This window comes from Trichoderma aggressivum, assembly GCF_033847375.1.
Source record: "Trichoderma aggressivum f. europaeum strain CBS 100526 chromosome Unknown scaffold_046, whole genome shotgun sequence".
Taxonomy (NCBI): domain Eukaryota; kingdom Fungi; phylum Ascomycota; class Sordariomycetes; order Hypocreales; family Hypocreaceae; genus Trichoderma; species Trichoderma aggressivum.
Window position 1 is genome coordinate 293051 of NW_026946412.1, and position 11960 is coordinate 305010.

Below are 11960 nucleotides of genomic sequence, written 5' to 3' on the forward strand. Positions count from 1 at the left end.
CCATTTCTCTGCGCGCAACTGGAAGAATTTTTCAGCTTCACACTTCACACTTCACACTTCACACTTTGCACTTGACATACAACTCGCCTCTCTCTCTCGTGTTTTCAATTGGATTTTCTTTTCTTGGGTTCCAGATCCTTTTCGGGCGGTTCCTCTCACCTGTCGTTAGCTTCTGGCTTCACCTGCCGGAAGTGTCAAGAGGCCCGGTAGCGGCTTTTGAGGGGGGAAAACGAACAAGGTCTCCAAGCCAGCCAGCCCTCCGATTTTTTTGGAAAAAGCCAGAATTGCTGCAAAAAGGCAGAGAGAAATCCCCGAGAGCTGACATTGGCCGAGCCAGGCTGCCGGTCGACACGAGATCAAACGCGGCACGTCTGCTGCAGTGCAGTGCAGCGCAGTACAGTACGAGGCATCGAATTGCGGCTTTGCTGCTGTACGAGTACACAAACAGCAAAAGGTCCTCGTTGTTCCTTACGTACAGCACGATACCGGCTGCATCAAGCCTAGCACCGCACAAAAAGGACATTTTGCGATCCAATCCAGCATCGTGCTCGCCAAGGCCACAGCAAGCGGATACAGAAGCACGGCGACCCATCTCGCCAGTCCATTTGTCCGGCCGAACGAACAAATCCTCCTCGAGCTAGGCTTCACTTGCTCGTGCTTGTCCACCGCCCAAACTGGCCATCCCACCGCCCTGGTCCCGTATCCCCGTAACCTCTCTGGCCAGGGCTCCGTTGGATCGACACCGCAGCACCGCGAATGCCTGGATGCCCCAAGGGGTCCCCGCTCGAGGACTTTGGTTTGCGCCTGTGTCCGCTGTGGGTATCGAAAGCACAGTCGCTCAGGCGGACGGGCCACTAGCATCCTCACACGACGTCAAGGCCCTTCTTCAGAAGCCTCCGGCGACTTTTGGCCGGAACTCTATTCCCAGGGTGCGTCCGGCAGACATACAGTGACTCGACTCCAGCACTTGTAAGCATTGACGCCAGAGAGACAACCAGTCGACACGCAGCCAAGGAGAGGCTACTGCCGGTGCTGCCAGGGACAAGACGGCGGCTTACCACGCGAGCCTGCAGCACGCAAACTCTCTCTCTGTGTGGTGTCTGCGTGTTTGGCAAGGGGATAGCCAACCGTGGGCAATCCCGCAGATGGTAGCTGGCACACACACAGTCACTCACACACACCACACTCTCTCTCCTCCATTCTTCTTCCTCTCTCCTCTCCCTTCCCACCGCAGTCATCGTGGGGAAGGGAACTGCGAGTGCCTGCTGGACCGTGCCGTACAGACCCAAGATCCGGATCCTCTAGCATCAGGTAAATTCACTCAGCGTCTCTTCCCGCTCCGCCAAATCAGGTCTGACTGGCATCCTCGGTGTTCCGTCCACAGCACAATACCTACTAGCATCCATCGCTACCCTGCCGCATCCCCATTGTGCCTCCACTCCGGCCCTGTTGCAACCCCCATCTACGGTCCCCCTAGTCCGCAACGTAGCGCCGCGAACAGTCGAGAACCCCGCTACCACCACGGCAGCGGCAGCATCGTCGGTACTGGAGCGTGAACGGCACGATACATGTACCTGAGAGTGACAAATGATATTACTGATACCGGCGCAGCGGCCGTTTCAACTCGAGCGTCAAGCAGCCGTCGCGCATCGCCAGACCCAGCGTTCCGAAGCCTAAGCAACGACCGTGACGGCAGCGTCCAAAACGACGTCAGTGCCGACAACAACGACAACAGCAGCCCGACGAGTGCTACAGGTACGACGAGTAGTGGCGGCGACGTTCGATGTGGCACTGGAGTCCGCATGGTGTTGAACAATGGCATGAGCATGTCACCGCCAGTCATGGATGGATATGCAACCCGCCTGCACGAGGGCGGTAGCGATAGCGAGGACCAGGCCCTGCTGCAGCGGCAGCAGCAACGACAGGCCCAGGATCAGAGCCTAATCCAGAGTCGGCATTACCACCAGGGCCATATGCAGAAGCAGCGACAGCGGCCCCAAACCCCTCTCGAATTCCACCGGTTCAACTTGGAGCGCCTCAGCGCTTCGAATCTCAGGTCTTCATTTAGGGTCAATGCCAGCCCGAGACCTGGTCGTTCCATCACACCTGACCTCCCTCCAGGTCAAGGTGGTGCTGCGAGCGCTGCGCTTTCTGATTCTACCATGGCCCACCCATCCCGCGGCATTGGTTCCCAGCAGGGCTCGCCTAGGTCTATCCCGGGGAGCATTGGCCGTCGCCAAGGTGTCGTCTTCACCAGCGATGCTGCTTGCGATTCTTCGGATGGCACAGACTCCAGCCCCGCGACTCACCAGCAGAGAAGTTCAAACGGTCCCCCGATACGGCCCAGGACGCGCACAATGGACGCCTCTATGCTAGGGCCACGAGGGCCGTCTTCAGCGGCCGAGTTTCGACATCGAGTTAGCAGCGTCTCGTCCGGGTCGCAGCCCTCCATCGACGACCCAAAAACGTTGACGCCAAGTTCCGACCCGGCCAGCTACTCGACGATACCGACCGTCAGAGTCCCCGAAATCTCAACCCCAACCTCCGCCTCCAAGGACAAGAGCAAATCAACTCACCACAATCGACGGCTTCTAAAGCGTCAACCCTCTCGACCCTCTTCGCCATTAGTCGCACCCCAGCCCTCTGTCGATTCCTTCCCGTACCCCATCCCAACCGACGATGCGAACCGCCTAATATCGCTAATGAAGGCTCTCGGCGGGCGAATGCGTGGCGAACTGGAATACCAGGGTGAGTACCAGGGAACATGGCACACCGGAATGGCCTACATCGACGAGGAAAAGGGCACTCTCATGTTCGGGCTGGGCCATACCGGCCAGAACGCTTCCTTCCACATCCCTCTAGTTTCCGACCTGCGAGGCTGCAAAGTTCACGTCACGGGCTACCCCGACGCAGAGAGGGAATGCCTAGAGATTGTCCCCAACCAACTAGGCCTGGAGCTCCTGCTTAGGCCCATTATATCGGAGGAGCTGGAGCTGTGGCTCGCCGCGCTCTTGTGCTGGCAGCAGCTCGCGCCTCTCAACCTCAAAGTACCCAACGGGAAACCCAACAGCCCTTCAGGGCCCATTCGCCCGGAGATGAGGCGGCGGGCCAAGTCGAGCGATGCGGCGAGGGCCACAAACATCATCAAGGTCGGCAAGTTCATGCTCTGGGACAAGGGCCCGGCCAGGTCGGCACGTGCCGTCGTCCAGCGATCGTCAACGAGGGATCTCATGCACCCTTCCATGTTTTGGAGAAGGATTTCATGCGTTTTACAGGATAATGGAGAGTTTAGGCTCCTGATGGAGAACGACGTCTCGGTCTTGTCCAGCATCGAACTGTCGCAGCTTTCCCGGTGCGCCATCCAGGGCCTCGACCGCAGCGTCCTGGAAGAAGAGTACTGCATTGCCATTTTCCCCATCTATGCCTCTACGGCCACCCACGTTTCTATTTTTCGACCCGTCTATCTGGCCGTCGACAGCCGCATCGACTTCGAGGTTTGGTTCGCTCTGCTGCGGACATTCGCCGTTCCCGACATCTTTTGCCTGGACGACCCCCAGACGGATGAAATTCAGGATGTCGCCGATATCGAGAAAGATCAACCGGGAGAGGTTTTCCGCATGGAGAAAATCATCAGAGTAAGAGTCATAGAGGCCAAGATCAAAGCCACTCCAAGCGTTGAATGGTTCGCGCCTGAGAAGTGCGGCAGGGTTGGTCCTGATCCTCTAGTCGGAAGCTATCTGGCAGAAGTCATTTTGGATGGCGAGGTCAGAGCCAGAACGACTACCAAGATGGACACAAAGAATCCCTTTTGGAGAGAAGATTGCGAGTTTAACGATTTGCCGCCGATAATCCAAGACCTGTCCATTGTGCTAAAGCGAACGGACTGCGGGCCGGACGGGTACTCGAAATCGGGAAGCTCGCCAGAGATTATTTGTGGGAGTGTAAGAATCGCCCTAAACGACTTGGACAGAGGCCAGGGACAGGAACAGTGGCAGCCCATCTTGGACGAAAAGCAACAGAACATTGGTTCAATGTTAATCAAGGTGTTTCACGATGAGCATGTTGCCCTTTTGTCGAAAGAATACCAGCCTCTGTCCGAAATTCTGCACCGATTCCCAACGGGCCTGACCACACTCATCTCTGCATCCCTGCCCGGCCAGCTTCGGACACTATCGGAGCTGTTTCTCAACATCTTCCAGGCCTCTGGATCTGCAAGCGAGTGGCTAATGGCCCTGGTCGAGGATGAGATTGATGGAATAGGAAGCCAGACCTCAATCAAGAAGTACCGGTATAGCAATAGGCTCAAGTCGAGTGAATCGATGGAATCCTCCAACGATCGAGAGGTGATGGTCCGCGATATCCACAAGACGCTAGCCGGAGAGGCCAACCTACTCTTCAGAGGTAACTCGTTGCTAACGCAGTCTCTCGAGTTCCACATGCGACGCTTGGGCAAAGAATACCTGGAAGAAATATTACAGGACAAGATATACGAGATTAACGAGTTGAATCCGGATTGCGAGGTTGATCCGAGCAAGCTGGCACACACGGGAGGAGATTTGGATCAACACTGGGGTCGTCTTATCCACCTCACGACGGAAATCTGGCTCTGTATCGCAGATTCGGCCGAAAGGATACCGGCGGAGCTGAGACACGTTCTCAAGTACATCCGCGCCGTGGCCGACGACCGCTATGGCGACTTCCTCCGTACCGTCAGCTACACCTCCATCTCGGGTTTCCTTTTCTTGCGCTTCATATGCCCTGCTATCCTGTCACCCAAGCTGTTCGGGCTGCTCCGAGATCATCCTAGACCACAAGCACAACGTACCTTGACGCTCATTGCCAAGGCACTACAGAAACTTTCCAACCTTTCTACGTTTGGAAAGCGAGAAGAATACATGGAACCGATGAACCGCTTCCTGACCCAACAACGGCAGACCTTCCGAGGCTTCATCGACCACGTTTGCGGCATCCCAGCCGATCGAGGCGGCCGAACCCTACCCCCGAGCTACATCACACCCGTCACAATCTTAAACCGCTTGGGGCCTACAGCACGCGAAGGATTCCCCAGCCTGCCGTACTTGATCGACCAGGCCCGGGGCTTCGCGAGTCTCGTCAAATTATGGGTGGATTCACGTCCCATTGACGTCAAGCAGTCCCAAGTAGATGGGGAGCTGTTGATATTCAACGATCTGTGCTTTGGTTTGCAAAAGCGCGCCGACGCTTGCCTGGCCAAAGTGGTGGATTTCCGAAACAGAGAGGTCCCTTCGTTCATGTCCGCCGACCAACTTGCCGAAATCCTGGAACAGGTCAACTTTACCGGGCCTTATCACCCGTATTACCCAGGAAGTCCATCTTCCATGCCGAGCAGCTACGAGCGGCCCCCCGGTAGCTCCAGCAGCGATGGGGGCGGAGATTCGAAACCAAACCGACGCAGTAAAGAATGGAAGCGTGGAAGAGACGAAGCGGACTCAAAGAAGGGGAATAGTCCCCGAAACACAAGCGGCTCAGCCACCGGGAGTGTGAAGCAGAAGAATGGAAAAGTTGGCAGGAGTCTTTTGAGCGGCATCATGAAGATTGGTGGCTCAAGAGCCGAGAGTCCAGAAACTAAAGGGCAAAGATGAGCCCGCACTTCCTCTTCTTTGAATATATATACACACGCGCGCACAAACATATACATGACTTGGATTGTGGAGAGTATCAACCTAGGACGAATCCACACAGGGGGGATCCCTTTGCACCAGCTTTTGATTATCCTTGTTTTCTTCTTTTGTTTCCCCCCCCTTTTTTTATTCCTTACTTTCCGCTCTTACTCAGGCTATCTACATCTAGCTCTTGTCTGGTTTTCCTTTAGATGTCTTCCGGTTGGATACACAAAATGGTGTTGGGACATAATGGCTCTTGCATGGAGAAAGTTGTCGAAAGCTTCACTCCCATCTTTCATTACGCTCTTTTCATTTTATATACTCTTTTTCCCTCTCTAAAGCTTTTTGAAAGCTGTCTTTTCCTCTACCGGATTGATGGACTGAATAGATTATGGGGGGGTTATCATCATCATCATCACTGGAGGTCCTCTCGTTTTCATATATAAATCATCACAGTTTGGTCCCTTTTCTTTCTTTTCTTTCCTTTTCCCCCGTGTGCATGGTCCTTGTGATATGGCATCAATGACAACTTAGATATACATGAGGGGAAAGAGAAGAAGAAATTAAAGGGAAAAAAAGATACCAGCTCTACTTATTACCTAGCTCTCTCGTTACTGTTTATTTTCCTGAGTCACTTTCTCTATAATTGTTTTTTTCACACTTTGATATCAAAAGCGGTGCGTATCCTTTGGGAACAGAGAGGCTACCCTCTTTCTCATTTGTCTCTTTCTTTTTTAATTTTCCTTTTGGTTACTCCCCCTATTTTGTTTTTAGTAAACTTTCCCTTTATTTTGTTTTTACTAGTTTGCTAAATAGTAAATAAGGATAAATTCCCTTGAGATAGTATTTAGGTCTAGGAGTATATATATATATATATATATATATATATATATATATTATATTATTAAAAAACTAAGTTTTATTTTATATAATTTATTATTGCTTTTATATATATTTACTTATAACTTACTTATAAAGTATTTAACTTTAGCTTATAATATTTAAACTTACTTAGCTAAAGCTTAGCTTAAGCTTTAGTTTCTTAGGTTTTACTTAGTTTTATTATTTATTAAAAAAGGATTTAAATATTAAAAAAAATATAAAATTAATATCTCTCTTAAGTATAAAAAATAAACTACCTAAAAGGAACTAATTATAAAAAAACCTTTATATATAATAATAATATCTCTCCTAAGTATAAAAAATAAACTGCCTAAGAGCTAAGATTAAAATAATTATTATTAAACCTTTATTTAGTAGCTATTAGCTAATAGCCTAGCTAATTTATATTTTCTTTTTTATAATTAGTTTAGGTTACTCTCTTCTGCCTTATTTATTCTTTAGGCTTTAGTAAACTTTCTCTATAGTATTAATAATATTAGGATTATAAGTTTTTATAATAATAGCTATTATTTTAGTAGTAGTTACTATTAGTTTTTTATTACCTTTAGTTATTATAGCTATTTATATACTAGACTTTAGTTAGTTATTAACTTATTTTATAATTATTATAAGGGTTTATTACTTTTATAATATATTATTTTATTAAGTAGTTTTTTATATTATATATATAATCTATTTTTAAAGATTATTACTATTTTTTATAACTTAATAAAATAATTTTATTTAGTTTAGTTAAGTTATTAAATTATAAGTTATAAGCTTAAAGTTAGTTATATTATACTTAAACTTTATTATTTAGGCTTTTTTATATATTTTAAGTTTAGTTTTAAACTTTAATTAATTATACTTTATAGCCTAAATTTTTAAAATTTAATTTAATTAGTTATAGCTAATTAAGTTAAATTATAAATTAATTCTAGATTTTAAACTAAAGGCTAGGGTATAGCTTTTTTTTAACTTAGTTATTATAGCTTTACTAAACCTCTTAATAATAAATATAACCTCTATAATAATAGTATTTAATTAATTAACTAATTTAATTAATTATATAAATTTTACTTAAAATTTTAAGTTACTTTATTAACTTTTTTAATAAGTTTTTTAATTTTTTTACTTAGCTTAAGGTTTTTAATACTTTTTACTTAATTATTTTACTTAAATTAAAATTAAGTTATAGTTATTACTTAAGAGCTTTTATAATAATTTTTTTTTTATAAAAAGTAATTAAAATATATAGTTTTATTAAGTAATTTTTTATATTATATATATAATTTATTTTTAAATAAAATTATTACTATTTTTTATAACTTAATAAAATAATATAATAGTTTATTTAGTTTAATTAAGTTATTAAATTATAAATTATAAACTTAAAACTTATATTATACTTAAACTTTATTATTTAAGCTTTTTTATATATATATATATATATTTAAGTTTAGTTTTAAACCTTAATTAATTATACTTTATAATTTAAATTTTTAAAATTTAATTTAATTAATTATAATTAATTAAGTTAAGTTATAAATTAATTTTAGATTTTAAATTAAAAATTAAAATATAGCTTTTCTTTAACTTAGCTATTATAGCTTTATTAAACTTTTTAATAATAAATATAATTTTTATAAATTAATATACTTAATTATAATAATTAGGCCTTTAGGGTATATATTATAAATAAACCCTAAGTTAATTAATTAATTATTCAATTATTTACTTTTTATTAAGTAAATATTAGTAAGTAATTACTTAATTAAAATAATATTTACTTTTAATAAAGTAAACTTAAGTAAATATTATATTATATATATTTTTATAATATTTATTTAAAATAATTTAAATAATTAATTATAAATAATAAATAATACTTAATTATATTTATAAAGTATTATTTATTAATTATATAAATATTTTACTTTTCCTAAATATAAAAAATAAATTACTTAAAAAAAACTAATTATAAAAAAACCTTTATATATAATTACTTTATTAGCTTTTTTAGTAATTTTCTTAATTCCTTTACTTAGCTTAGGGTTTTTAATACTTTTTAGTTAATTTAGCTTATATTTTACTTTATTTAACTTTAGTTTTTTTTTAAAGTTTTTAATTATAAATTTATAATTTTATTAATTATAAATTTAATTATTTACTTAGCTTTTTTATTATTAAAATTAAATTATAAAGGTTATATTTATTATTAAAAGGTTTAGTAAAGCTATAATAGCTAAATTAAAGAAAAGCTATACCCTAGCCTTTAGTTTAAAATCTAAAATTAATTTATAACTTAACTTAATTAACTATAACTAATTAAGTTAAACTTTAAAAATTTAAGCTATAAAGTATAATTAATTAAGGTTTAAGACTAAACTTAAATATATATATATATATATATAAAGGCCTAAATAATAAAGTTTAAGTATAATATAATTAATTTTAAGCTTATAATTTATAATTTAATAACTTAACTAAATTAAATAAGCTATTATATTATTTTATTAAGTTATAAAAAGTAGTAATAATTTTATTTAAAAATAAATTATATATATAATATAAAAGACTACTTAATAAAACTATATACCTTAACTATTTCTTATTAAAAAAAAATAATTATTATAAAAGCTCCTAAGTAATAGCTATAATTTAACTTTAACTTAGAATATATAATAAAATAGCTAAGTAAATAGCTAAATTTATAATTAATAAAATTATAAATTTATAATTAAAAACTTTAAAAAAGAAAAAACTAAAATTAAGTAAGGTAAAGTATAAGCTAAACTAACTAAAGGATATTAAAAACCCTAAGCTAAGTAAAGGGATTAAGAAAATTATTAAAAAAGTTAATAAAATAGTTTAAAATAGTAAGTAAGATTTATATAGTTATATATATATAGCTAATTAAATTAGCTAATTAATTAAAGGCTATTATTATATATAAAGGCTTTTTTATAATTAGTTTCTTTTAGGTAGTTTATCCTTTATACCTAGGAGAGTCCTTTATACCTAGGAGAGAAAATTAAATTATAATTATTATAATCTCTCCTAAGTATAAAAAGTAAATTACTTAAAAAAACTAATTTTAAAAAAACCTTTATATATATAGCCTTTAATTAATTATTTAATTTAATTAATTATATATATATAATTATATAAATCTTATTTATTATTTTAGGCTATTTTATTAACTTTTTTAATAATTTTCTTAATTTTTTTACTTAGCTTAAGGTTTTTAATACCCTTAAGTTAATTTAGCTTATATTTTACTTTACTTAGTTTATTAATAACTAGGGAACATACTTTAGAACTAAGCTATTAATACTTAAGTACTTTTATAAATAACTTAACTTATTTAGTTATTATAAAAACTATAATATAAAAATAAAATTATAATATTATTTAATTTAGCTATTATAACTTTATTTTAATAAAAATAAAATTATTATTTTAGCTAAAATTATTTTTATTATAAAGGAAATTATATTTATTATTAAAAAGTTTAATAAAAATATAATAGTTAAGTTAAAGAAAAACTATACCTAAGCCTTTAGTTTAAAATCTAAAATTAATTTATAACTTAACTTACTTAATTATAATTAACTAAGTTAAATTTTAAAAATTTAGGCTATAAAGTATAATTAATTAAGGTTTAAGAGTAAACTTAAATATATATATATATATATAAAAGCCTAAATAATAAAATTTAAGTATAATATAAACTTTAAGTTTATAACTTATAGTTTAATAACTTAATTAAATTAAATAAGCTAATTATTTTATTAAGTTATAAAAGGTAGTAATAATTTTTAAAAATAAATTATATATATATAATACTTTTAAAATTAAAAAACTACTTAATAAAATAGGTAATTAATAGGGGGGTATAATACTTTTACTATAAGGGCATAACCTTAGGGGGGCATTATTAAATAACTAAGCTAGTTTTTATTATTACATAGTAAAAATAATATATTTATAAAGCTTGTTTTTTAAGTTATTTATTTATTATTTTTATATATTTTTATCTTATTTAATTATTTTTATATTAAATATAAAAGAAAAAAAGAGAAAAAATAAAATAATTATATAAGCAAAAAGTATAATTCTCTTTTTTATTTTATATAAAATCTAAATAAATAGCTTTAAAAAAACGGATTTTAATTATAAATAGATTTCTTAGTAAATTTTTATAAAAAAAATTTAAATAAGATTATTTTCTTTATATATATATAAAAAAACTATAATGCCCCCCTAAGGTTATGCCTGCGTAGTAAAAACACTATGCCCCCTTATTAATTACTATAAAATAATATATTATAAAAGTAATAAACCCTTATAATAATATAAATAGCTATAATAACTAAAGGTAATAAAAAACTAATAGTAACTATTACTAAAATAATAATTACTATTATAAAAATTTATAATTTTAATATTATTAATAATATAAAAAAAATTTACTAAAGCCTAAAGAATAAATAAAGTAAAAGAAAGTAACTTAAATTAATTATAAAAAAGAAAATATAAATTAATTAAGCTATTACTAAGTAAAAGAATTAGTAAAGTATTATTAATTAATAGCTATTAAATAAAAGTTTAATAATAATTATTTTAATCTTAGCTTTTAAGTAATTTATTTATTATACTTAAGAGAGTTATTTTTATTATAATAATATATTTTAGTTTTTTTATTTAACTAAAGAAAATATTTTTATTTTATATTACTAAGTTAACTAAAGCTTAGCTTAATTATTTATTTTAGTTAATATTAATTATTAATTATAAATTTAATTAAAGATTTTTATTTAAAGTTTTTCCTTAAGATTTTAAAAATAAATTTTAAAAGTTTTTACTTAGAAATTTTAAAATAATTTATTATTTTAGGGATTATTTAATTTTATTATACTTTTTATAATTTTTAAAAAAAATTAATTTTAAAAAAAAATTATAAAAAAAATATTATATTTTATTTAAACTTAGTTAATTAATTATAAAAAAAGTTTTTTAGAATTAATTTATTATTATTCTTTATATTTTAATTATAATTTTTTATATTTTTAATATTTTTAATTAATTTTAAATTTTCTTTAACTTTAGTAAAATTACTTATTTTTTATTATTATTTTAATACTTTATAAATAATTACTTTTTTATTATAAATACTTTATATTATTAATAATTTTTATAAATTTATAATAACTTTATAAATATTATTTTAATATTTTATAAATAATTACTTATTTATTATAAATACTTTAGGTTACTAAAGGTTTTTATAAGCTTATAATAATTTTATAAATATAATTTTAAGTATTTTTATTTATTAATTTTATAAAAATAAAAAAATAAAAGTTATTTAATATAAAAATTTAAAAAACTTAGTAAAAGTATAATATTTTTACTTTTTTTATAAAATTAATA

General features: G+C 35.0%; 1 protein-coding gene across 1 annotated transcript; it reads left to right on the forward strand.

The window, feature by feature from the left end:
* Positions 1-764: 764 nt before the first annotated feature.
* Triagg1_8916 (uncharacterized protein) lies at positions 765-5621 on the forward strand (the record flags this gene model as incomplete). The annotated part of the gene is made up of 3 exons (XM_062903815.1): positions 765-929; positions 987-1542; positions 1612-5621. The coding sequence occupies 3 exons, from the start codon at positions 765-767 to the stop codon at positions 5619-5621; spliced, it is 4731 nt and encodes a 1576-aa protein (XP_062752216.1).
* Positions 5622-11960: the final 6339 nt, after the last annotated feature.